Source organism: Sapajus apella, unplaced genomic scaffold (genome assembly GCF_009761245.1).
Source record: "Sapajus apella isolate SASKATOON/1434 unplaced genomic scaffold, GSC_monkey_1.0 scaffold12, whole genome shotgun sequence".
NCBI classification, from domain to species: domain Eukaryota; kingdom Metazoa; phylum Chordata; class Mammalia; order Primates; family Cebidae; genus Sapajus; species Sapajus apella.
The window spans coordinates 7654356-7681474 of record NW_022436952.1 but is presented as its reverse complement, the minus strand read 5'-3'; the positions used below and the strand labels follow the sequence as shown (position 1 = coordinate 7681474).

General features: G+C 55.6%; 1 protein-coding gene across 2 annotated transcripts; it reads right to left on the bottom strand.

The window, feature by feature from the left end:
• Positions 1-1155: 1155 nt before the first annotated feature.
• Positions 1156-21195, bottom strand: NGFR (nerve growth factor receptor). 2 transcript variants are annotated; one of them, XM_032279939.1, is made up of 6 exons: positions 21005-21195; positions 13967-14108; positions 9682-10041; positions 5689-5941; positions 4038-4198; positions 1156-3419 (listed from the first exon to the last, which is right to left on the bottom strand). In XM_032279939.1, exons 1-6 carry the CDS (start codon positions 21068-21070, stop codon positions 3118-3120), a joined length of 1284 nt encoding a protein of 427 aa, XP_032135830.1. In that variant the 5' UTR covers positions 21071-21195; the 3' UTR covers positions 1156-3117. The 2 variants fall into 2 exon arrangements, with proteins under 2 accessions (XP_032135830.1, XP_032135829.1); XM_032279938.1 differs by lacking the exon at positions 21005-21195 and adding an exon at positions 14228-14876.
• Positions 21196-27119: the final 5924 nt, after the last annotated feature.

Below are 27119 nucleotides of genomic sequence, written 5' to 3'. Positions count from 1 at the left end.
TTTACAGGACAGCATCTGGTTCTCCCCTATCAGACAAGAGACTGGGCAGAGTGGAGATATACTCTTACCAACAGTATATTTCCCCATCAGCCTGGGGGCACCCTTAGGACAGGAGGTGTGCCTCCTTCATCAGGTTAGAATATCCTCAATTCTGGGACTATCTTCTCCTTTCGATGGGAGCCTCGCTCAAGACAGAGATGATCTTCCCCATCATACTGATTTTCCAAGTACCAGGATTATTCCTCTTACCTACTCTGAATCTCCCGCAACACTTCTATCTTCCTTGCGCCCCTCACAGTCTGGGGGTGCAGAAGGGGAATGGAAGACAGGGAACATCCCCTCCACCCATGTCTGATTCTGGCTGGGCCTGGCTGGCTCTTTCTCCCTGGATTTGGAGGTCAGGCAGGCTTGTTTGCTGTTTTCACTGGAAGAGCAAGCCTCCCTTTGCCTTCTTCAGTGACCACAAGCCAGTCCCGCCAGAGGAGCTGGCCAAGCAACCAGCAGGGGCTGAGCAGCTCTGACCACCTGCCCGGCCAGCCTCAGAGACGGCACAGGCCTGAAGCCAGGAGCCCTGCAGACCTGGGAGCTCCCAGGCCTGGGCCAGGAGGAGCCCAAAGCCAGTCTGGCAGGACCTTGCCCATGAGAGTTGCAAGGGAGGGGCCTGCCTGCCTAACTCCAGGCCAGGCCAGTCAGTCTCCCGCCAAGCCATCTGGAGCCAGATCTCGTGTGTGCGTGCGTGTGTGTGTGTGTGTGTGTGTGTGTGTCTGTCTGTCTGTCTGTCTGTCTGTCTTAGGCCATGTGGGTGGCTGGGAGCTGTGGGGTTGTGACCTGGTCCTCCTGGCAAGCCTCTGACTCCCCTGTGGTCAGTTTCACTTCTGACATCTGGTCAAGTTCACAGCTGGCCAGCATCCTGCATGGCCATTTTCACTTTCCCTCTCCAAAATCTGGGAGCAAAGGGCCCCTACTCCTTCCCCACCCCACTTAACTCCATAGTGACACATGGGAACTTGCTGGATTTCTGTTAAAACTTCCCCATTTGGTGTGGGGGAAAAGAGGGCAGGAACTGACTGAATTGGAAATTATACCTGGGTCCCTGCCACACACCCAATCCCAAACAACTCAAACCATGTGTATTTCCAGAAAATCTCTTTCCACTATTTTTCTTTCTTTGCTATTTAATGTTCATCACTTATGTTTTATGTGTAAGTTTCAGGAGGGCCCAAGAAATGATTACACAGGAGGCAAGGAGGGGAGGTAACAGGAGGGTTCCTGGGGGTCTGGAGCTCATGGCTTCCAGCTGAGGGGCCAGAAGGGTTCCATCTCAGCCCAAAGGGAGAAAACAGGGGCCCCAGAACCAAACACATGCTAAAACATACTTGCAAAGCCCCCAATACCCTCAATTCCTACCTGCTGGGGAGGAAAATAAATACACTCAGACTCTGTCTTACTCCCCAGGTGCCCAGGTGAGGGGCCAGCAGGTGACTTCCCTCCCTTCATCACAGATTGAGGTCAAAGACTTGCCATCTACTACATTGCTCCTAGTCCCATCCACAGGGCGGGGGGAACCCTGGGCTGGGGAGGGGTGGGTGTCAGTGCACAGCCTGCCTGGGGCTTGTCATGCTAAATACAGGGGAGCCACACTCATTCCAACATCAGGCAAAACAGAACAGGACAGGGAGTGGGTGGAAAGGCCACTGAGGCCTCACGGCCCCGTTCTGGCCAAGCTCAGGAAAAAACAGTCCTTTGCAGAGTCCTCTAGAGCTGGGAGAAATCCCCACGGGTCACAGTTGAAGTCAATTCCTTCTTGCCACATTCCCACACTGGCCCACGTTTCTTCATCACAACCTTCTGGGCCCAGCCAACCCTGTGCTTGCAGGGAAGGGGAGGATGGGGGAGCATTCCTCCACGTGCAGGCCCTTGAAAACAAACGCCAGCTCTGGCCTCGGCAGTCCTTGGCCCGCCAAACCCGGGGGCGAGTGAAGACAGCCCAGCAGACCTCAATTCCCTCCGATGCTTCTCTGGCAGCTGCCCCGGGCAGGATCCGGTCTCAGCCCAAGAGAAAGAACTCATGGAGAAAAATGAGGTTCCTCCTCCTGTATGTGTACATGCATCTGTGTTGCGAGGTGAGGAGTCCTTAGTCCCTGACCCCTAGGCTGATTCTAGGGGCCAGTGTTGGCTCCGGGGCTGTGCCAGGATGGAGGGCTACACACAGGAGCCATGCCACAGATGTCACATAGGCATGCCTGAGAAGGACAGGCAGAGGGAAGCAGCACCCTTTCCACAAACCTCAAACCTGATTCCATCATGGACCAGGCCCTGGGCAAGCATCCCATCTCCACAGGTGGGCAGGCAGCGGGGAAAGGCAGGGGTCTGAGATGTGGCAGGCAAAGCTGACTTGGCTTCAAGCCATTTCCCAGAGGGTCACCTGCCACCTTCCCCCCAGCATCAGGCAAACCTGAGGCCCCTCATTTAGAGAGGCCCCTTCCCATTGCTGTGCAGCTTTGGGTGAGTCATGGCCTCTCTCTGGGCCTCACTGATCTATATGAGGGGAGTGGGCTGAGCTTTGAAATCCTCTCCCAGCTCTGACAGGCCTCTGATCCTCTTCATCTTAGGCTGGGGTGGGGGGTGAGGGGGACTGAGGGAGGGTTGAGGGCACTGGGATGCTCCCTTGCTCCCAAGTTCACAGTGTAGAGTCCGAGGCTCTGGTTCCTTAGTTCCTCCCTCTGAGTCTCTGGGGCCTTGTCACTTCCCCCAATACCATCTCTGGTGTCAGCCCCCCAGATATGACACCTGCTGCGGTGGGAGGGACTGGCCCACCTAGCAGTGTGGGAGAAGGCGGCAGGTGGCCTGAGATTGTGAGGGGGCAGGGGCAGGGCTGGGGGGCGGGCAGCAGGGGCATGTCTCTTGCTAGACAGGGAGTGTCGTCAGAAGTGAGGGGGCCACACAGGCTGCACCAACAGGGCTGCGGTTTGGGGGCCTGGACTCCGAGGTCCTGCCCAGAGGAGCTCAGTTCTGCCAGGTGGGCCTCGCCCAAGGGTGGGGCTGCGGACTCCACGGGGGTTGGCTGGAGCGTCGCTTGTCGGAATGTGGGGTGGGGCAGGGGCTCCCCAGCTGGGCTCACACCGGGGATGTGGCAGTGGACTCGCTGCACAGGCTCTCCACAAGGTCAGCTCGCTGGATGCGGCGCAGGGCGGCCAGAAGGGCATCCAGTGTGGCGCTGTCCTGGGCGGCCCAGCTGGTGAGCAAGGCGCGGACGGGGCAGGCCTCGTGGGTAAAGGAGTCTATGTGCTCAGGCTGGTAGCCCAGCTCTCCCGCCAGGTGCCGCCAAGTGTCCCCTGCAGAGCCGTTGAGAAGCTTCTCCACCTCTTCTCGCTTGGCTGGGGGCAAGCTGCTGTAGAGACCTCCGTCACCCTTGAGGGCTGCAGAAAACCCAGAGGAGAGTCAGGTCCTACCCCCGAACCCCTTTCCCCAATAGTGGGCATGAGGGCAAGGCCCAAGAAGGGCCGAGGCAGTGCTCCTCCCCATCTGGAGGTCTAGGGCCAAAACAAGTCCTGGCTGGGGTGCCGGGGGGGACTCACTGTCCCTTCTTCCTGTCACTCCAGCCCAATCCCTACCCCCAACCCTCCTCCCTTCCCCGCCAGCAATTAATCATGGCAAAGGAGGAGACAGGACTTCTCAGTTCCAGACAACTGCAGCAAGGGTCCGGGAGCTGGGCCGTGGGCCACTAATTAGGGTACACACTTAACTACCTGCTCCCCTGAAGTCCAGGGCAGGAGGCTAATTGCAGCTACTTTAGCAGTAATTAGCCCCCAGGGGGGACAATTAGCTTGATGAGTCTAGATGCTCCAACTTGTAAAAGCCTCCATTTCCCAAGTCCTTCCCCTGGAGTGGACCTCTCCCTCCCATTCCCCTCAGCCAGCATCTCCATCCATCTACAGGGCACCGCTGAGCCAGCCCACTCCCCCAGTCCTTCCTAGAGTCTAATCTTAACCGCTTCTGCTTCCTCAGCCTCAGCTCCCCAGCAGGCCCCTGCTCACCCTGGCCTGAGGCCGTCTGCGTGTGGGGCTGCTGGTCTTGCAGGCTCTGGCTGTCCACGGAGATGCCGCTGTCACTGTGAAGTTTTTCTCCCTCTGGTGGGGGCGTCTGGTTCACCGGCCGGCTGTTGGCTCCTTGCTTGTTCTGTTTGCAGCTGTTCCACCTGGAGGCAGAGGCAGAGGACAGGCCGGGTATCACAGGGAGAGGGGCTGTAATGGCTGATGCAGCTGAGGTATCTGTGCTCTGCCATGCTAGGGCCAGGGGCATGGCGTGCCCAACTATTAACTGCCACCTCAGCATCTAAGGCTCCTCTTTACATATCTGCCCCCCAACGCCCCCTACCCCCCTCCCACCCCCGCCTACCCTGAAAGTTCCATGAGGGTGGAGGGAGCCTCTGTAAGTGTTCAGTAAATGTTCCTGAAATGAGCAGTGCTGAGGAACTCCACTTCTCCCCATCTACCCTTCTAAAATACTCCCACATGTGGGCAGTGATATATACAAAGATTTCCTCTGCAATTATAAGCAATAACAAAAAACTGGAAAAAAAAACAAATGTCCATCAATAGGGCACTGACTAAATAAATTACCATCCAGCCATGCTATTGAACGAGTGGTTACAAATGATCAGCTAATCTACATTCCTGAGGAAAGGTCTCCTGAGGGAGACTGAGTGAAAAAGTAAGCTATGGAATATGTACAATGTGATCCCACTGATACCTAAAAAGCCCTCTGTTTACATGTCATTATAAAAGGTTTACATACATGCTTATAAAAAAGACACGCAGAAAATAGTTGGCAATGGGAAGGATCCATTCCAAGCAGATTCCAATAAGGAGAGGAGTGGGATTTGAAGAGATAGAAGGGGACTTTTACTTTTTGTTTGAAAGATACTGGTCTTTTTTTTTTTTTTTTTTTTGAGATGGAGTTTCGCTCTTGTTACCCAGGCTGGAGTGCAATGGCGCGATCTCGGCTCACCGCAGCCTCCGCCTCCTGGGTTCAGGCAATTCTCCTGCTTCAGCCTCCTGAGCAGCTGGGACTACAGGCACGTGCCACCATGCCCAGCTGATTTTTTGTATTTTTAGTAGAGACGGGGTTTCACCATGTTGACCAGGATGGTCTCGATCTCTTAACCTCGTGATCCACCTGCCTCGGCCTCCCAAAGTGCTGGGATTACAGGCGTGAGCCACCGCGCCCGGCCCAAGATACTGGTCTTGTAAGCATTTTCCTAAACATGCATGTGTTATTTGATGGTTTTTTTTTTTTAGTAAAAATGGAAAATGCATTTAAAGCTTTAAAGTGCTTTCTGGGAGTTCCCGCGCATCCTGAATTCCTGGATTCCAAGTGTGGCAAGGGATGGGGAAGAGACACACGCAGGGGGATGAGGACACAAGCAGTGGGGGGTTGGGAGTCAGGGAGGGTGTGGCGTGGGAGTGGGAGGGGCTGGAGGCAGGACAGGACAGGACAGGGTGGGTCCGCTCCCCTCACTTCCTGCTGAGCTGCTGCACCCTGGAGTGGGGCGGCGTATGATGAGTGAAGATGAGTTTGGTTTGGGGTTGAGTTAAAAGACTGTGTGTGTTTCAGGTCAAGGTCATGGCAAAGTCTTCCTCGAGGGCAAACATCTCCCTTCTGTGTTCCCACCATGCCCTCTCTCACCTCTTGAAGGCTATGTAGGCCACAAGGCCCACAACCACGGCAGCCAGGATGGAGCAATAGACGGGGATGAGGTTGTCAGTGGTGCCTCGTGTCACCACAGGCTGGGAGCTGCCCATCACTGTGGTCACCGCATCTGCCACTGTGCTTGCTATGATGTCTTGTTCTGGAGGTGCCTCAGGCTCCTGGGTGCTGGGGGCTGTGACGTCTGAGCCCTCGGGGGGTACGGACCGTGTAATCCAACGGCCAGGGATCTCTGGGAGAAAAGGCCACAGGAGTGAGGACCCACTTTCCCCGCCCCTCCCTTTTAGGTCTGACCTACGGCAACCTTCTTCTCGTGTTCCCGCCCTGGCTCCAGGTCTCTTATGCCCAGCTGTTATGCACAGAGTGGGGGCTCGGATTGTATGTCTGACATCATGACGCTGAAGAGCAAGGCCTGTAAGTGCGCAGATGGAGCTTCAGCTCCATCACTGACTTGCTGGGTGACTCTGGCCCAGCCCCCTTTTCTCTCAGGACCTCAGTATCCTCATCCATCTAATGGGGCTATTAAAAGTGACTGTCTCGAAGCTCCCTTCCATGTGGGGCTGTGGTCCTGGAATTCTATGCCGTCTCCCTGGGTACCCAGAGGCCTGGATGGGAGCAAACACACAAAGAAGCCTGGCCACAGAGAGGCTCGAGCTGGAATCACTCCGGGAAATGTGTCTCTGGCCCCAGCTTATCCTAGATGACCCCAGTCACTCCTGTCCTAAGGAAAGAAGAAGGTATTCAGGTCTGGTCAGAGAAGTGCTTCCCCCGCACCACCTCCCTGGGAGCTGCACCTCAGCTCTCCCTCCCCAACTTTTCCACTCTCACATCCTGGGCTCTAGGCTTGGGTGGAGAGGAGGGGTGCAGGGCAGCTGCGTTGCCCCCCTCCAGCCAGCCCTTGGACAGTGGCCAGCCTGTTTCCTGTCTCGCCTGGCTCCCACCTAGCCTGATCCTCCCACCCAGAGAAGACAGCATCAAGTAGCCCCAATGTTCCTCGGTCAGAAAGCAGAGAGGGTGTGGAGAGGGGGCCATTGAGGCAGGTCCAGCTCACTGCCTCAGCAGGAGGCTGACTGTGACTTGCCACCCACCTAGAATCTCTCATGCTAAGTGGGCATTGCCAGCCTCCCTGCCAGGGAACCCAGCCCTTCCTGGCACCGGTGGGTGGGATTTTCCATTCTGCCACACAGCCAGGGCAGTGCTGGGGATTGTGGGCTCTGGACAGCCTGGGGATACTTGTCTGGGCAAAGTTGCCTGCCCCCTCCCTCCTCGCTTCCCATGCCTGAGGCAGGGAGGGAAAGCAGACAGGACATGCCAGTGGGGTAAAGGGGAGGGTACCTTGCTCCCAGCTCTGCCCACCCAACCCCTACTTTGCCCACCCAAGCAGGAGTGGAAGCCGCCCACCCACCTTCTGACCTCTTCCACTCAAGATGAAAATGCTTCAAAGGCCGATTTTCAGCACCTTCTGGGGGGCAAAGCCCCCAGATATGAATCTGGAATCCATCTGGCTGCCAGCGGTGAGGGGTTGCCATCTGCCACCCTGTCCCACCCTTCCCGTCTCAGTCCTGGGAGGGGTGGAGGGAGTGAAGGAGACGGAGCCCTGTCTTCTGGCAGCCCCAGGTGGAGCGCTGGACTGGGGAGGGTCTTCTCTTGCTCTGCCAGGGAACTGAGCAAGCTGTGGGGCAGCCCAAGCCCAGAGGCTGGAGACACAGCTCAGCTCAGACTGATCCCAAGCCAGAGGCTGAAAGAGTGTGCATCGTTGGGTACCGGTGAATGAGACCATCACCTAGATCAGAGCATGGTAGGGGAGGGCTGGGAGGGTGGCAAGGCATGGCCAGACTAGAGGCGGTGCTGACTTTCAGGGAGCTGCCCTCATCTCTCCAACCCCCTCTGACTGCGGGCGGGGGGGGATGAGATCCAGATGTGGCCGTGTCCACTAGCATTCCAACCCACTAAGCCCTTGGCAGGTCCTGACAGCCATTTCCGGGCTGGAAGGAGGGACCATGTTACCCCTACCCAACCCGAATTTCACTGGGGCTGGGGGGAGCCCTTCTGCCCTGAGGGTGGGTGAGTCACTATGTTGACACCTGAAACATACATGCATGGCAGTATGGTATGCTGGAGGGGAGGGGGCAACCAAACCAAGAATCAAATTCCATTTCCTGAAATGGTCGGTTGTCCCAGAGCTGACATTTAACCCTTCAGAGCCTGAAGCTGAAAGGGGAACAGGGTCCTGGATGAATACACCCTCAGGAGCACCCTCCTCCTTCAGGGTGGCTGGGAAAGTGGGCTGGTATCTGGGAGGAAATCTGTGAATGCCCCAAAAGGCAGAGCCTGCTCCTCCCCCAGCCACCACCTTTCTTTGCTGTAGCCGCACTCCTGGGTCCCCGCCACCCCTCCACTGGCTGGCCTGGACTTGCCCACAGAAATGTGCTGCCTGCTTGCCTGCTGCCTGGCTGCTAAAACCCTCCCTGCACTCTGCCTGGCATCTAATGCCACTTGCCTGTCTCCTGGCCCATGGCAACTGCCACCAGAACCACCACATCCTACTCCTCATTCTTTCTCCACCCCCTTCCCCAAGGCAGGAAGCTTCACACTCAACCTGGCCAAGCTCAATGCCCAGCTAAATAGCCCTCCCCATCCTGAGCTCCTAGAGCCAGAGATCGCCGGACTTGGAAGGTAGGTGTGGGTTGTTGGAGCCACTGTCGGACTGGAGGGTCCCCAGGGGCAGGAGATCTGGGTACTGACTGAAGCAGAAGCTCTGCTGCCTCCATCAGGATGGGGAATCTCTAAAGTGAGGGCTGCCTCTCCTTCAGCTGGAAACCACGTGCTGGGACCATCTCTCTCATTAGACTGGGGCAAAGGCTATCTCTCCCATCAAACTAGGGGCTTACTGCAGGAGGTGCTGTGCTGCCTGCTCAGGGTAACGGCAACCTGAGGATGAAGGTTAGGTCTCAAAGGGAAATAACTCAGTGTGTGCATGGCCGCAGGATGATGGGCAGGATGTAAAGGCACTGCCAGCCTCTCCCCGTAGTGGAAAAGCCCACCTGTCTCCCCTGAGATGGACGTCACCAGCCAGAGACAAAAATAGGTCTGCCCTGGCTCCCATGGGGCTTGCCTCTCCCATCCCGAGAACCACCCCATCTCCTTGGGGCCTGTGTCTGGCTAAGGTGGGCACACCTAGTTCCCATCACCCCTGGAGCTGAAAGCCCCAAGCGTACTCTGCCTTGTCCCCGGGCTTTTGAGCTGCAGGCCTGCCACCCTTAGTGTTCCCTGTACCCCCTCATCTTTCACTAAACTGCAGAACTGCTGACCACTTCCCTAGACAGAGCAAGTTGAATTGGGCCAGCCCCACTGTGTGTTCCCTAACCCACCCCAACCCTGGTAACCGCATGACCAGTGAGGAAATTGCGGCCCAGAGGCAGAAGTGGACTCCCTAGCGTCAGATAAGGACAGGGTGGGTTCCATCTCAGGTCCCACAGCCAAAACCCACCATGGACCTAGACCAGGGCTCAGAGTCAAAGGGTCCCAGCTCCTGAGGGTCTTCAGGCTGCTCTTCCAGTTCAGAAAGCCTGCCTCAAGGATCAGACCCATCCTGTTCTGTGCCCTGGGGGCAGTGGTCATCTTCGAGGTGCTTGCTGTCCATCTAATCACTAGCTGGCAGCCACAGAGATATGAGCCCCGGAGGATGAGTTACAGTGTAGTACCCGAGGCCTGGAACGCTGAGAACGCCCACTTTCCAAATACTTAGCCCAAAGAAGGAAATAGTAAGAAGGGTTCTTTGGTGAGACAGGATCGGAACGACTTTCTCCCTCAGGAAAGACCTGAGGCTCAGGGAAGGTGCACACTGCCTCAAGGTCACAGAGCTGCACCAGCAGGCCAGGCGGGGTCCTTGTTGACCCCCAGAGGGTGCCCTTCCGTATGCACCCAGCCCACCCCTGCAACCCCCACTCCCTGCCCCGGAGCTGCGCTCACCCTCGCACTCGGCATCAGCCCAGCGCGTGCACTCGCGCAGCTGACGCTCGGTGTCCTCGCACACTGTGCAGGGCAGGCACGGGTCCACGTGGTTGGCCTCGTCGGAGTACGTGCCGTCGGGGCACTCCTCGCACACGGTGTTCTGCTTGTCTTGGCACGAGAACACGAGGCCGGAGCCCGCCTCGCACACGCGGCAAGCCTCGCAGCGCCCGGTTGTCTCGTCCTGGTAGTAACCGTAGGCGCAGCGGCACACGGCATCGTCGGCCTCCACGCAAGGCGCAGACATGCTCTGCAGCCCCACGCACTCGGTGCACGGCTTGCACGGCTCAGTCGCGCTCACCACGTCGGAGAACGTCACGCCTGCGTGCAGCGGACACCAGATTTAGTCGTCTGCTCTCTGGGCGCCCTGGACGCAGGAGCTGGAGTCTCTCCCTCTCCCACGGCCTGCCGGGACGCTGACTTCCTTCCTGCAGTTTCGCCTTCTCATCGACTCCCACCCTCTTCCAAGGGACCCTGACCCCCAGCCTGTGAAAGTTGGTGGCAGCCACCTGGGAAAGGGGGAGGAGGCCTGGAGCCCCATCCTCCAGGCCCCAGAAGCACTGGCCCAGAGGTTTTCCGGGATAACCCAGCTGGTGCCCGTAAGTTTCTCGGCAAATTCTCTTTGAGAAATCCCAAGTCTGTATATGTTCCCGGCATGATTAAGGAATAATCTGAACGTGGTTCCCACCCAGCCCTCCCCGCCGGCCAGTGCTGGGCTGCTAACCCAGTCCAGGCAAGGTAGGCCTTCCCCTAGGGAGCCACCGGTGCATTATCTGCCTTGAGATCCTCTCCACACAGGTGGGGGCTAAGGTGCGGCCTGAATGGGAGTGACCAGGGTTAGACAGAAGAATTTCCCAGCCATGGCGCTGCCCACACGCTGCTGAAGGGCTTGGCTCTTGAGGGTGGGGACGGATCTGTAGGCAAGAGGGTTCAGGTAAAGCAGGAGCCACTGAAGCTAGGGAGCTGGGTCCTAGCCCCACATTTGCTCTCTCAGGTGGATATTGTTGATCAGTACACAAACTGCACAACTCTACATGATCACCCTTTTGAGATCTGCACATGCAGTCCTCTGCCCTTTTGGCCAGCATGTAAGGGGGAGGTCCAAGCTCATTCTTCACTTATGTTTTCTAATTAGTGGATGTGCACTCCAGAATAAGGAGAAGGAGGGCAGGCATGCCAGGGTCCTCGCCTCCTTTTTCAGGGAGGGGAAGGAGCAGGGCCAGATCTTCTTCGCCCCTTCCAGCCTTGGGTGGAGAACTCTGTGCCACCTGGATCTGGCAGGACCTATCCTTGCTCCAAGGACAGGAAGAGCATAGATTTAGGAACCTGAGAACCAGGGAAGGATAGATTGTCCAGAATGTGGAAGTAGAAGCAGAAAGGTTAAAGTGCCATTGGGGGGAAACTGAGGCATGTGGAGGTCTCAACACTATTCAAAGGCATCGGAGACAAGACAGAGCAAGGGCTCACTGGCTTGGGGGTTGTGGCCGGGGGAAGGGGAGGCAAAGAAGGAAAAGCCAGAGAGAAGCGAAAGGGGCAGAACTGGGGACAGAGGCTGTGCATGGTGGCTCATGTCTTTAATCCGAGCACTTTGGGAGGCCAAGGTGGGCAGATCGCTTGAGGCCAGGAGTTCAAGACCAGCCTGGCCAACATGGTGAAACTCCATCTCTACAAAAAATACAAAAATTAGCTGGGCATGGTGGTGCATGCCGGTAATCCCAGCTACTTGGGAGAGGTTACAGTGAGCCAAGATTGCACCACTGGACTCCAGCCTGGGCGACAGAGCGAGACACGGGCTCAAAAAAGAAGAAGAAGAAGAAAAGAAAAAAGAAACGGGGGTGGAGGAGAGAAGAAAAGACCCAGGAAGAAGGGCCTGGAGAGATACTTTAGTTTCAAATCTGTTCTGACAGAGGAACCCTGTATCCCTTTTCCTAGAAGCAGGCAGGTCTGGATTCAAAATCCACTTCCATGACTTATTAGTGTGTGTCTTTGGGTGTTTTACTTAACCTCTCTGAGCTTTTTTTTTCTCTGTAAAAATAAGGAGAAATATCTGCAGTCACAGGGTTCTGAGGAATAAATGAAATTCAGCCATAAAGCCTTGGCATATAGTTGGGATCATATAAAGATCGGGCCCCATGGGGGTGGGCAGTGATAAGGACAGTGAACTTTGGTGGTAGGAATATGGTCAGACAGCAGAAAGAAACACCAACAGCCAAGGCAGGATGTCTGATCTACACAAACAAGAGGGTCTTAGCTGGCTGGCATGTGACAGAGGGTGGGTCTAGTCACATAGGAGGAGAAGAGGAGAACCCTGCTCATGGCAAAACACAGAAAATTAGCAGAAAACTCCTGGGAGAGGGTTTTAGGCAGTGTGAAAAGTGTGGTCTTTTTTGGCAGAGAATGAAGGCAGGGGCTTAATAGGTTTCCTTGTGGAAACGTTTTAAGGATAGAGGGAAAGTCCACTGGGGTCTCCATCCCATAAAGTGGGCTTGTAAAAGCAGCCTGTTAACGCAGCTGGAGATGGAGGAGGGGGAGATAGGGAAGGAGGGGGAAAAGGGAGGGGAGGAAGTGGGAGGGAGGATTCTCAAAGCCACCTCTCTGCCTGCTTCCCTTCTCTTCCAGAGATCCTGGAACTTCCTCTCCTGGTCTCCTTCACCCCAATTCCTGCTGAAGATCCTTTGACTGAAGGGAGAGGGTTCCCATCATTTAGGTCCCGGGAGGAGAGCCCCCGGCTGGAGTCTCGGAAGCGAGAGAGGCAGATTTGGAGTTCTAGGATAGCTGATGGTTGGCCACCCCTGCCCTAGGATGGAAACCCTATTAGGCCAGGACCAGAGCAGGTGGCCAGACAGCAAGATGGCAAAGGCATTGGAGAATGTCCCCCTCCACACACAGGCCCAGGCATCTCTTAGCTGGGGAATGGGGTTACAAGATCCACAAGCACAGAGATGGGAAAACAGCGTGTCTGGTGCACACCAAGAGTTGAGGTTGCCTGAAGGACAGATGGACTTGGGGGACATCCAGAGGAAACATGAGGGATGCAGGTGGCTATCCCCTTATTCCCAAGGATTAAAGAATAATCTAAGTATGGTTCCCTTGAGCCCTCCAGGTGGGCATCAAGTGCCAAGTAGAAGGCAGAATATGACTGGCAGTCATCAGGAAAAGGGCAGGGAGCCCACAGCCCAAAGGCAGCAACTAGGACTTGGGGGACTGACTCAAAAGCAGGAAGGGATTCAGACCCTGGGCAAGACTGGGGCCAAGGGGCCCAGACCCACCAGCCCTGGAAGATGAGATTCTCTCCCTTTTGGAAAAAAATCCCAGACAGGGTTGATCGTGGTGGCTTATGCCTCTAATCCCATCACTTTGGGAGGCCCAGGCAGGTGGATCACTTGAGGCCAGGAGTTCAAGACCAGCTTGGACCACATGGTAAAACCCCATCTCTACCAAAAATACAAAAATTAGCCAGGGGTGGTGGTGTGCACCTGTAGTCCCAGCTACTCAGGAGGCTGAGGGATAAGAATCGCTTGAACCCGGGAGGTGGAGGTTGTAGTGAGTCCAGGTCATAGCCCCTGCACTCCCAACCTGGGCAACAGAGCAAGGCTCCGTCTCAAAAAAGAAAGAAAGAAAGAAATCCCAGGCAGGAGTGGGCACATCTCCCCGTCTCCCCTCCACTCCCCTCTGTCACCCCACAGTATGGACATCCTCATAGCGCCCTGACCCCCATCCCTGTTGCTTCAGGAAAATTCTGCTTCCCGGTCAAAGCTGGAGAAGTGTTGGCCTTGTAGGAAGGAGAAGCCACAGCCCCAGGATCCCCCAAGGTCAGTCTCCAGGGCAGCCAGGATTTGATCCTCCTCTCCCTTCCCCCAAGCACAGCGAGGATAAGTGGCAGCCATTGATTTTGCAGTGCAGATGATATTTTTAGCTGGTCGTAGCATCAGCTACTCCTCCCTGCCTGGCCACACTCTTCTACCAGGTCTCTGGCTAATTCAGAGCTGGGAATGGGCACCCCTTGGAGATCCCCCATGGGGTTCCCCTCCTTCCTCTGCACACTTCCCTTCTCCATTCTCAGCTTCTCCTATCTGCCTCCTATACTGGGTCAGACCCACTTCCAGTGACCTTACAGTGGTGGGCAGGGGAGCCTGCCCACTAATAAGGCCTCTGCTGGGCATGCTCCTCCCCAGCCCCCCTCCTCTTCTCCCCTCTCCTCCCTCCCATTCTTCTCCCCTCCTCCTGCCCACTACCCTGTACTCACTGTCCAGGCAGGGCTCACACACGGTCTGGTTGGCTCCACAAGGCTGGGCCACACCCTCGCCCAGGTTGCAGGCCTTGCAGCACTCCCCGCCATGTGTGTACAGGCCTGTGGGGCATGTCTCCTTGGCACCTCCAAGGGACACCTGGATGGAGGGAGATCAGAGGGTCAGACTGGCAAGGGAAAGGGGAGGGTTCTTCCGGGGAATCAAACACCCCCTCCTACTGCCTTCTATTAGAACCACCTGGGCTGGGATGAGCTCACCAGGGAGGCATTAGGCACATCAAAGCTGACAGGGAGAAAGGCAAATGAGGGACAGTGTGCCCGAGCAGGCTGCTGCGGGTGTGAGGTCAGAGCTTTGGCTGCTGACCTTCTGCAAAGTTCATCTTGGGTGGCAGCAACTCCTGGAATCCCAAGGATACACCACATGGGAAGGCGGCCCGAGGTCCAGTGGAGGGCCTTCCAGCAGGGATGTCGTGAATGGTTGGACAGGCCGCACCCTGCTGCACAGGGCTCCCAGCCAACGGGGCAAGCAGAGCTGAAACCTACCCAAACTCCATTCGCTAAGTTTTGCAACTGCAGGGCTGCGTGGGCCCAGAGGAGGGCCTTTTTCGAACAAAGGCCAGCAGGGCCCTCCTCCAGGTCCTTAATTTCACATGTTAAATAATAAATGGGAGGTGTCCATGCCCAAGTGCAGAAAGCAGAGGGCTAGGGTCTTGGGTTCGAATCCTGACTCTGCACTGGGGGTCTTGCCTGCCCAACTTCCCTCTGAGTCTTCATCTCTCTACAGCGATGGCGACAGCCTGGTGCCAGGGCCAAGGACCTGCTGTTTGGCAAAGTGCCTGGCACCAAGATGGGGAGAAAACAGAGAACAGTTATCAATGATGTGACGGTGGCTGCTCTCACTGCCCAGCAGCCCTGCCCTGCCCGGGTTTGATTTCCAGCAACCAGCCCTCCCCCTCCCCTATGTGACCACTGGGAACAGCGCTGAAACCAAGGGAAAGGGGAATCAGGTTCCTGCCACTGAAGCATCTTTGCTCATGGATGGAACAATTTAACACCAGATTCCCGGTGGGGAGGGGAGAAGGGGCTGCTGGAAGCTTGCTTTATATTTCTGTTCCTTAAAAAAAAACTTAATGTCTAATAAAACTCCAAAGCCTGCTTTGCTGGCTCCAGACCATGCAGCCCTCATTTGATGCAGAGAAGTATGGCTCTGGGGTGGTGGGACCAGAGGGAAGCTTTACAAGCTTGTTGAGGGCATTCTACATCTTCCACATTGGCCAGATTATGGCCAAGACACTCCTTTCCCTCCAGTCTGTTAAAATAACCTGTGGTCTCACCAAGGTTTGGTGGGGAAGGAAACAGAGGAGGCAGGGGGATAGACAGGTTGGATCAACCCAGGCCGGAGCCTGTGGTCCCCATGAGACCAGCAGGACAGGCGCAGGCTGCAGGCAGGGGTGGGGGGTGGTTAAGCTGTTGGGGGGAGAACCTTGGTGTTGCTGCCTCTCCTCCCAGGCCGCTGCAGCACTCAGTGCTGGGAACATCTGCAGACCAGGAGCCTGGGGTCCCAGATGCAGGCTTTGCCTCCAGAGGCAACATTCCAGAAGGGCCTGTTCTGATTTCTTTTCATCCTTTAGGGCTCTGCTTCAATGTCACTTCCTCGAGGAAGTGGTCCTGTTGCACCCAGCGCCCGCAGATTAGGTGGGGCTGCCATGTTACACATCCAGCCTGTTCTCCAGTTCTCTCTGCTCTTGTCTGGCCTGAACTGTATAGACTCCCTCACTGGACTGTCAGCTCCCTGTGGGAGCTGGATTGCTCCCTGGATTGTCCCAGGGCCTGACGCAGGATCTGGCACACAGTAGGGACCCAATGCATACACATGTGGAGTTGAAATACATGAAAACACTGTATGACCTCAATTAACCAGAACTCTGGGAGAGCGACTGTCGGATAGCCGAGATTCCTGACTGCCAAGGTTTTGCTGCTCTCATCATTTTTCCTTTTCACCATGGTGGCTGCACCCTTCCCTGTCTCTGGAGCAAAACTTCATGGCTTCCCATGACTCAGGGACTTGGTATTTACACCATCGCTTATTCTGGTCTGCAATGCAGGGAAACTCTTGTATTCTTTTCCCAAATTATGATACTTTCATCTTTTTGCGTTCTCCCGTCAGCTTTTTTTTTTTTAAATATAGTTTTTCTGTCGCCTGCCTTCCTGTCAAGGTATCAGTTGTCACCTGCTGCTACCAGAGTGTGACCTGAAGCAGCCCTTCCCCCACCGCTCTAATTTATTTAAGGTCTAATTGAATCATCAGAAACTAGAACTTGGCTGGTGCAGTGGCTCACACCTGTAATCCCAGCACTTTGGGAGGCCAAGGCAGGTGGATCATCTGAGGTTAGGAGTTCGAGACCAGCCTGACCAACATGGAGAAACCCCAACTCTACTAAAAATACAAAATTAGCTGGGCGTGGTGGCGCATGCCTGTAATTTCAGCTACTTGGGAGGCTGAGGCAGAAGAATTACTTGAACCCGGGAGGTGGAGCTTGCGGAAAAAAAAAATAAAGAAGACAGAAACGGTGGAACTCGCCTTGGTAGAGAGGTATGTAAATAGGATCTGAACCAGGAGACCAGGAGGAGGCAGGCCTCTGAGTACAACATGTGAGCTCTGGCGCCAGTCTGAATCCTGGCTCCTCACTCGACCTGGGTCAGGTTTGGAATCTCTGTGCCTCAGTTTCCTCATAATTGGGTAATCATGATAGTACCTGCATCGTAGGATTGCCGTAAGTATTACACGAGTGCGTAAGGTGCTTATGTACTTTGGGACCCTTCTTTTCTGTCTACTTTGTAGCTATTGGCTGTGTTCCAGTTAGTTGAGGTCAGCAGAGACCTGGACTCTGGATGGCTGAGGGGGTGTGTCTACAGTGGTCTTGGGTGGTGTAGGGGCTTTGTGCAAACGCCCCTGCCAAGAAGCCTGTTCTCCCTGCTGCAGCCTGAGGTCCTCTCTCCTCTCTTAAAACTTGCATTTGGTGTAGGGGTCAGATAATTAGCAACCATGCATTTCCTGTGTTTGTTTTGTGTTCCCTATGTTGCAAAATCCTAGATCTGCTTCTTAATAGTATGTTACTTTGGGCAAATTACTTAATCTCCCTAAACCTCAGTTTTTCTCACCTAAAACATTGGGTTGGTAATGTCTACTGCCCAGATTGCTGGGAGAATTAAGTGAAATAATTTATGCAAATATGTCTGGTCTATAGTAGGAATTTAATAAATGTTAGTTATCAAAGACGTGTTTTGTCTTAGGGAGACCCCAGGGAGGAAGAGGGAGTTTAGCCAAGTAGGGAGGGGTGACTAGTGTTCAGGCTAATTGCTCCAAAATCAGATCCAAAGGATTAATTTCTGGGAATGACAGATACATTTGCCTGAAATTTGTATGTGTCACACTTAGTCATTTCACATTTGATAGAATGATTTCATCCCATTTTTAAGAACCTTTGTAATGTTTTTGTTTTGGCCATTTCAAGGCTTACAAGGAACTAAGGTGAAAGGATTCTAAGATGAATTGACTTTTAAGTATTACTTTTAAGTATTACAGGCTCATACCTGTAATCCCAGCACTTTGGGAGATGGAGGTGGGAGGATCACGAGGTCAGGAGTTCGAGATCAGCCTGGCCAACATGATGAAACCCCATCTCTACTAAAAATACAAAAAATTAGCCAAATGTGGTGGCAGACACCTGGAATCCCAGCTGCCTGGGAGGCTGAGGCAGGAGAATCGCTTGAACCTGGGAGGTGCGGGTTGCAGTGAGCTGAGATCATGCCATTGCATTCCAGCCTGGGCGACAGGATGAGACTCTGTCTCAAAAAAAAAAAAAAAAAGAAAAGAAAAGAATCTTCGTGTTTTTAGAAGAAAGAGAGAAACAGCAAAACAGTTGAAAGTATTTGAAACCATATGAATGTTTCAGTGTAATCAGCCCTGACCATTCACAATAGATTCAGCAAAGGGCTCTGTAAGTGAATGGGACCATGGTGACCGCCTTGGGATGAGGATGGGAGAGGTTTTCAAATACCTGGAGGTCAAAAGGCCTTTGAGGTTGATGCAAACCCAGGGGAAGCACCAGCACATACCCCTCACTCCCTTCGGACGGGGGAAGAGTTTCAAGGAAAGGAGCTAATGACCTGAGACAATGCAGCCTGGAGACTCGAGAGCTCGCAGGGGCTGGGCTCTAAATGCATGGGGCCAAAGACAGAGCGCACGATTTAATCTCTCAGACTAATGACAGTTTAGCACCTCGACTCCTTCCGCGATCTGAAAGGTAGGGGAGGGAGGGAGCCTGGCATATGGAGGAAAGAGAACATCCCAGGCCAAGCATTATGGCTTTCAACAAAGACGCCACCACCGACTCACTGAGGGAGCCTGGTCTCGGGCCTGAAAGTCTGGAAGGTCCTGTTTCCTCAACTATGAGGTGGCAATAACTAAATTCACCTTGCTAGGACTTCATAAGTATTAAATAACTCAAGAGAAAGTGTCAGGGCAGTGCGAGCACGTAGTAGGGACTCAGCACATTCGACTAATCCCGCCTCCCAAACCGGGCCCCCGGGGAGGAAGCAAGGCGCTTGAGCCAGACTGGGCTGGTACAGTGGCGTGGGGGCCCATCAACCCCGGAGCTGCCTCCCCATCCACCATCCACCCCAGCCCGGCAGCTCACGCACGCCCATTTGCTGCCCTCGCTCCATCCCTATTAGGCGCATTAGCCAGCCCGGCGGCTCTGGTTACAGACGTCTGAATGACAAAGTGCCTCCATTACCGGCGCGGCCCGCCAGCCGACCCGCCGGGACGCGCTCTGGTTTCAGCGCTGTCTCTCTCGTCGCGGCCCAGGAAGAAACTCGGACCGCGCACAGCTCGCCCAGACGGAGCAGCCGCGCGCAGAGGCGGAGGCGGGAGCCGCAGGGGGTGCAGACGGCAGGTTCCGGTCCGGGTCCACCTTCCCCAGCGCCCAGGCTCTCCACGCCCAGCTCCCATCCTTCCTTGCGTCTTCGCGCGGGGACCCTCGCTCCTGCTCAGACCGGGAGCCCACGTCGTTGTCCCTCCGGGATCCGGACTAGAGACCACCCCGTCCCTCCTCCCCGCCCTCCTGGTCCACGCTGGCCCACCCGCATCTGAACGGTGTCTCTAACCGGCAGCGTTAGTCAGTAGACGTGCCCGCGGTCACTCCCAAATCCCCGGACGCGGCCACAGGTCCCGACAGCTCCAAATAACCGGGGCTGAGCTTTTGGGGTGGGGCCCGCGCCCGGACAGGGTCTCTGCCCACCCTACCCGCAGGCTCCACTGCTGCCTGACTCTGGGGAAGGTGTCAACCCCGCCCCTGCTGGGAAACGCAGTCTTGACCCCGAGCTGGGACAGCGGCTGCCCCCTGAAGAGGTAGGGGAGTGCCGAGCTGGGAACCAGGTCGGGGGAGTCTAGCCACGACTCTGGCCCAACTTGCTGTGAGATCTTGGCCAAGTCGTTTAAACTCTCAGAGCCTCAGTCTCCCTATCTGTAAAACCGGGATTTGGGGCACAGTGCTCAGATGAAAGATGCCGGCAAGGAGAGTGAAGACGCTTCCTCCATGGCCAGACCTTCCAGGGCTTTTGGTTCATGGCCACACAGCAGGCCACACCTGACAATCTCGTCGGACTGCCCGGAGGACCCCCCGACCTTGGCCGAGTTGGTGGCTCAGGACACCGTGCGACAGAATCCGAGGCGTCCGGGCGCCCCCGTCTCGTTAGGTATCTAGCTGCTTGCACCGAGAGCCAGGCGAGGCGCAGACACGATCACGACCCTTCGAGGCGCGGGAGCCCACGGAGCGCGGTGGGCGCGGCGCTCGGGTCGCGCATCTCGGTAGGGGGCGGAGCGCAGCCCCAGACTCGCAGGCTGCCGCAGACGACACTTGCCTCGCCCCGCAGCGCCCCCTGCCGGCTGCCTCCCGCCTGCGCGGCCAGAGCTGCGCGCTGCCGGGACGGGTCCCCGCCTAGTGCGCCCGGGCGCTCTGCACCCTGAGACGTAGCCGCCGCCAACCGGGGTCCGGGCACACTGGCTCCATCCCTCGCGATCCGCCGCGCTGCTTCAAGCCATGAGAACATGCGCGTCGGAGGAGCCCGCCGGCCGTGGGGGAACTTGGGGAGCGGGTTCGACCTGGCGAAGTGGGTGCTCCCCTCCCAGCCTTAGATCCCAGCCACAATTCCGGGACTGGGCGAGGCCACCAGCAAAAGCGCGGGGACAGGCGCGGAAAATGTCCAAGCCTCCGCTCTCCCTCCTCGTCTCACTGTCCCTCAGTGAGGCCCGATCACTTTAGGGTGCGCGCCCCGCTCCGTCCGCTTTCCTTTTGCTTCCATCTCTCTGCAGCCCTGGCTGTCGCCCCTCTTCTGCCCTCCCTAACCCACTTCTCGTCCACCGCTCTCCCGCTCCCCAACCTCTCCCTCCGACGCCCCTCCCCCCCATTGTCTGGCCGGTCCCCATTGTCCTTGCCGGGTCCCCTCTGTCTCCAGTCCCTCCGACCTCCTCCATTGTTCCATCCCCTGGTCCTGGGCTCCCCGCCCCAGCCCAGCTCGCCCCTCACATCTCTAGTCCGACTTCCCGCTCCCCCTCCTTTTCTCGCCTGGGTTCCGTCCCGCGACTCTCCAGAGACAGAGATGCTGAGGGGAAAGTCCCTCCAGGATCCCGGCATTGGAGTGTCCTCTTCCGAAGAACCTGGGCATCCGAGAGCCCCATGCCACCTCCCGAAAGACCCCTCCGATCTCCCTCACCGCCCTCCACGGTACCTGAGGACCGGCATCCGTGCTCCGGTCTTGCCCGCATCTCCAAGCTAGGAGTCAGGGTCGCTTCTGCGCTCCGAGAACCCTAGGCTCTCCTTCGTGGTCCCGGCATCAGAGCGCCTCTCCCAACACCCACCCTCAGCATCTGGGACCCCAACGCTCTGTTCTGTTTCCTGGGTGGCGGCGCCCGGCTCCCCTCGGAGTTCTGATCCCAGGAAAGGGAGCGGGCCCCCTCAGGCTAACACTCACCCCAAGAAGCAGCAACAGCAGCAGGCGCGGCCCGTCCATGGCGCGGCCGATGGCACCTGCCCCCATTGCTCGCCTCCCGCGGCAGCGCTAGGCTTCCAGCTCTGTCCGTTCTGCGGACGGATGGGGCTGCGCTGCGCCGTGCTCCAGCGCACCCCGCGCCCGCAGGAGCTGGCCGCGGCTCGGCTCGCTCTGGCTGCGGGCGGGAGGGGCTGGGTGAAGCCAGTGCGGCGGCCCCGCCTCCGCCCCGCCCAGCCCGCCCACCCCCGGAACCGCGCCCGCCCGCCCCGCCGCCTCGGGGTGGGGAGCGGAGGCAAAGGGAGGGCGTGAGGTTCCCCGCACCCCGCTGCCACTTCTCCCCGCCCTGTTCCTTAGAACCTCTCACCCATCCCGCCCTGGTACCCAGTTCCCGGCCCGCGCTACTGCGGGTCTGTCCCGGATGCTGTGGGCCCAGGGACCAGGGCGTCCCCACTGCGGTTCCCGTTCTCTCTGGCTGCGGCCCACCGCAGGGTTCACTCTCTTACCCATCTTCCTCTGCCTCTGGCTTCACCTTCTCCCTGGAGCCTCGCTCCCTACCTGGCACCTATCACTAAGAATGCCCGCTTGCCCTCCCTGCCCTTCATCTCTGTCCATCACCCCATCTCCACCCCTGTGCCCACCTCTCCACTTCCCAGTGAAAGAGGTCCCTGGGCAGAGTCCTAGGGGGAGGGGAAGGGCGCAGGCGGCCTGACTTCAGCCATTCTCTTCAGACATTCAAGGTGGAGTCCATTTCGACAACGTTTGATTCTCAAATGAGGGATTTGAAGGGGTCACAGGTGTGCACACAGCGCACAGGAATACACATTCTCAGGCTCACCTGTAGGTGTGCTCGTGCACTTACGTGTGCCCGCACCGTCCTCCATGCACTCGTGTCGACCTGTCTTACACATGCATCTCTGCAGGCATGCACACGCACATATGTGACTCAGACATGCAAACGTGCATACCTACACATTCATACATGCATGTATGCAGGCAGTCATGTCTGCACAAGCCCTCATATGTATACAGTCACACAAGCACACACACATTCATGAGCGCACACACACACTGACACTCATAAACAAACAGCTGCCTCTTCAACAGAATAGACGCCACTAGACTGTGAGTGGCTCCATGGGCTTATGAACTCTGTAGGCAGGGATTGTGGTTTCTTCTCTGAATTCCTGGTGTACAGTAGGGTTCAAGAAAGTTCCGTAGAAGGGAATAAACAGAAAAGTGGTGAAATGGACTCATCTCTGTGTACCCATCCATGTACTAGGACCAAACTCGTCTTGCCCTAGAAACCTTGGAAAGTCCAAATAATATGCTTCCCAACCCAAAAAGTATGCCATCTACCCCCATGCTTACCCCTTGCCTGTTCCCTCCATTTCTTTATTTCCAGACATCAAGACCCTGGAGCACAGAGCTGGTGGTTGGAGGTGTCTGCAAAGCCCATCCTTGCACCCAAATCTTGGCCATGTTCGGATTTCAGCTTCCTCCTTGAAAAAAAAAACTCACTACCCTCCCAGCTATGGAAACAAAAGGGAGATCAAGAGTACCTATGGGCCAGGCACCGCGGCTCACACCTGTAATCTCAGCACTTTGGGAGGCCAAAGCGGGTGGATTAGCTGAGGTCAAGAGTTCAAGACCAGCCTGGCCAACATGGTGAAACCTCATCTCTACTAAAAATATGAAAATTAGTCGGGCATGGTGGCTTACGGCTGTAGTCCCAGCTATTTGGGAGGCTGAGGCAGGAGAATCACTTGAACTCAGGAGGTGGAGGTTGCAGTCAGCCGAAATCTTGAGCAACAGAGCAAAAACTCCATCTTAAAAAAAAAAAAAAAAAAAAAAAAGACTCCTTGTGAAGAGGGCATACTGGCAGTCCATACGTGACTTCCAAGATTGGCTGAAGCTAATTCATTCACTCATGGGGGAAAAAAATCTGTCCTGTGAATTTCCTTCCTGTGTAATCCGTAAAGTCCAGGGGACAGTTCTGACCTGGAAAGGACAGGTAGATATCATGGTGGCTTTGAGCACGAATGCTGGTGAGCCGCCACCTCCATGGCTGGGCATGAGAGGCCAGGAAGCACCTCTTCAGAAATCACGAAGGATTCACTCACTACTTCCAGACAGGGACTGCATCTAAGATGTCTCCTCCTCCTGCTGCTTTTCTAGACCTCCCTTCCTCTCAGCTGAATTCATAAAAGGCAGGAAGGGGGAACATTAGTACTAACAGCAGCTTCAAGCTGCTTACGACTAAGGGTATCGACAGTGTGGCATTAATTTAAATACTCCTGTTATTAATTTATGATCCCAGTTACTATTATTGCTAACGTTATCCATCTCAACACAATTTAATATGACCCACACTGCTATGGCTGGGCCTGGGTTATTAATAATTTCCATCGCCCTGATCATTTAAGCCTTACTCGAACAATTACAAACAGCAGTTGTTACTATTATTAGCAGTATTTCTATGATTAAACCCAAGTGCAAGACCACTATGTAATGCTGAGTGCTGGTGGGGAGAGCGGCTGCAAAGTGTGTGGAGGAAAGAGCACTGCCCGGGAAGTGGGACCAGCCTGGGTGTTACTCCTCCCTCCCTCTTCCCCAGTGCTGACTCCTGTGTGGTCTTAGGCAGGTTAAATCACCTCTTTTGGCCTCAGTTTTCTCATCTCTAAAATGGAAATTTTGAAAAGATGTGGTGAGGATCAAATGAAGTACATAGTGTTCATCACAAGAAGGAACTCACTTCCCTTTTATTCATTCAGCATGTATTTATTGAGCATCTGCTATATGCCACACACTGTTCTAGGCCTTGGGGATTCATGCAGCTCCTTATGGAGCTGATGTTCTGGTGTGTTAGTTATTTGATAGGAGCAGTTAGTTTATAATGTGATGCCTTGGCTTGACTTACCATATCATAGATAGTATGGAGATGATCAAGATATTCCTTTGCTGAGTCTCCCACCATCACTATAACCACAAACATCTATACCAAAACCAGCACCACTGTGACCACCATCATCATGACCAGCACCACCACCATCACCATCACCACCATCACCACCATCACCACGATCACCATCATCACCATCACCACATCACCATCACCACCATCACCATCATCACCACCATCACCATCACCACCACTGCCACCACCACTTCTAACAACACCAGCACCACTATGACCACATCATGATGCCACCGCCATCAGCATTGCTACCAGAATCACAACTATCACCACCACGACTCCCATGGCCACGGTTATCACCATCGCTATGATCCCCATAGTCACCACCGCCACGACTGCCATGGTTGTGGTCCCCAACACCTACCTTCCTACACCTGCACCACCACGAGCAGCAGAGTAATGCGGGCAGGATGCATCGGCCCTTCCTTTTCCTAGGAACAGTATCAGTGGCCTCATGGAGCCACTGCCTGCCTGAGTGTAACTCTCTAGTGTTCATGACTCCTGGCCCCAAACATGAGTGGCCCCCAAGTTTCTCCCTGCTCGACAAGCCACACTGTCTTCCCAGCCCCTTCTCTCCTAATCCTCAGCACTTGCAGCCACAGCTGTGGGATATGGCATGGAAAGAGGGCTCTTAGGAGCTGACCAGCAGGTGGGATCCCACAGGGGGCACCTAGAGGGCAGCAGTGTTCCTGGAGCGTCCCTCAGAGCCATCTCCATAGAGTGCCCTTAGAGAGGACTCCTCTTCCCACCCCCGCTCCCCCCACCCCCAGGCTTCCTTGTCCTATAGTGATTAAGGACAAAGGGCGGAGAACATCAGTGCAATTCTGCATGGAGCTGGGAGTGGTAGTCGTGTCAAACTGCCTCTTTAAGAATCACATGGGAGGGGCAACTCCTTCTCTATATTCTCACCACCTCACCATCACCCTGCCCCTCCAGGAAGGCAGCCTCCGTAACACACAGTGTCCTCCCTGTCCTCCCATTCCTCTCCAGTCCCTCATCTCAGCCCCTCAGCAAAGCACGACTCACAGCTCCCTGTGCCCCTTGTCCCCAGCAGTCACTGGGAGGCCAGCCTGCACTTCCAACCAACTTCCACACAGAAATGGGAGTGCAGACAATGAGAACTCACACTGATTGGGACTGCCTGACCCCATTAATCCCCACTTCGGTCCCATGAAGGAAGCACAATACTAGGATCACCATTTTACAGAAGAGACTGACGCTTGACGAGGTTAAGCCACTTGTTCGAGGATCTCCAGAAGGAAGCAGTGGTACCTTACGTGGTCACTGTTCTGCACCAGGCCCTCCACGTCACCTTCCCCGGTGGCTTCTCCCATCCATCCCTGCCCCTCCAGCCTTCATCTCAGCTAGACTGGCAGCCACCCCATGGATGGGGGAGACAGAATTTCCATCTCAGAGGAGTGAACTCTGCCTTCCAGCTACCACTCAGACTCTCCTGATGTGCATTTACAGAATTTAGGCTAAGGGGGCAGGAGAGGATGGTGGAGGTCAGCCAGGGGAGTGATCTTCGCCAGTTCTCACTTTTCCTGCTTTGAGGGAATCACTTCCTGTATCTTTCAATTCCAATGTCTAAACAGAGAAGGGGTGAAGTGAGGTGGGCAAGGAGACAACCATCTCCAAGGCAGAGAGTCAGGGAGAGAGCAAGCGACAAAGTGGAGCCCTCCCCCAGCTGCATCCTGCCTGCCCTGGGCAGGCGGCCAGGCAAGGTAAGTGAAACCTGCTGCCCCCCATTCGGAGCTTGCTTAGTGGCTTTAAAGCATGATGCAGTGATTACCTCCAGGCTGACTCCTACTGGGCTGCAAGGAGGTTCTGTCCAATGAGGGAACAGGGTGGGGCCTGGGGACTGGTCTGGGGTCAGCGAGTTTTGATTCTGGAGCTGAATTAGTAGTGACAGGGTGGGAGGAATTAGCCTTGTTGGAGTCCAGTTAGATTAACTTGAGCATCAAAGTGGGCCAGTTGCACAGTGCCGTCCGCCACCGTCTGCTCCAGGCTCAGAGGCTGGTGCGCCTCCACCCTATCCTGCAAGGAGCCGCATCTGACCCACATTCATCAGGTTCTCCCACCTCCATGCCCTGGCCTATCTTCTCTCTTCCTTTGATATGACAGGAGAATTGGTCAAAGGCTTCCTTCTTCCCTTCTGCAGTCATCTTCTTCCGGGCCACCCTCCCTCCCACCCGTCCCCCGTGCGGCACCCATACCTTCCTGTCAAGGTCGCAAGATCCGGTCACTTCATTCCAACCTAGGTGGTGGGGACTTCATCTTCCCCAGGCTTTGTGTCTTGGAGAAGCGGTACCCAGAGTGGGCAATGCTACACCCAAGTGCTTGAATGGGAAGGGTACAGCGGGTACCCCATGCCCCAGGGCAGCCATCTCCCTGAGTCAAGGAGCCAGCCTCTCACCTCCACCTTCTAGTCGTGCCTCTCTCGTCACCTCAACGGCACACAGTCCTCCTCTGGGAACCTTCCCCTAGGAAGTTCCTCCCAACTCTCAACGTGGATTCTTCCCAGCCCTGAAGCACCGCAGGGCTGCCCGGCAGTTCTGAGGGACCCAGTCATCTTTTTCGCTTTTTGTTTTGCGGCCGAGGACAGGCAGGATAGTTTTTTGTTTGTTTTTCTTGTTAGTTTGTTGCTTTGGTTGGTTGGTTGGTTGGTTGGCTCGGGTTTTTTCTGAGACAGGGTCTTGCTCTGTTGTCCGGGTTGGAGTGCAGAGGTGCGCTCACAGCTCACTGCAGACTCAAACTCCCATTCTCAAGTGACCCTCCCACCTCAGCCCCCATGAGTAGCTGGGACTATGGGCTCCAGGCCAAGCTAGTTAGCATATTTTTTGTAAAGATGAGATTATGCCGTGTTCCCCAGGCTGGTCTCGAACTCCTGGGCCCAAGCGATCCACCCATCTTGGCCTCCCAAAGTGCTAGGATTACAGGTGTGATCCATGGCACCAGCTAGGATGTTTTAAAGAGAAACTACATGGGCTACACCATGGCTGGAACAGCATGAAGTCAACAATGGGAAGATAAGAGGAAGAGGCATTGGGAGACTCAGACGCCAGTCTATCATTTATCTGCTGTGTGGCCTTGTGACAGTTCCTTCCTTGCTGTGAGCCTCAG

What these genes read in the sequence shown, in the direction of transcription:
- NGFR (XM_032279938.1), bottom strand. Translation starts at nt 14,392, where the DNA reads ATGTGGTGTATCCTTGGGATTCCAGGAGTTGCTGCCACCCAAGATGAA. An exon ending in ATGTGCCTAATGCCTCCCTG is followed by an intron (nt 14,109 to 14,227) that starts GTGAGCTCATCC and finishes CCCTCCATCCAG; the next exon opens with GTGTCCCTTGGAGGTGCCAA. An exon ending in GCAGACGGCCTCAGGCCAGG is followed by an intron (nt 3,420 to 4,037) that starts GTGAGCAGGGGC and finishes GGTTTTCTGCAG; the next exon opens with CCCTCAAGGGTGACGGAGGT.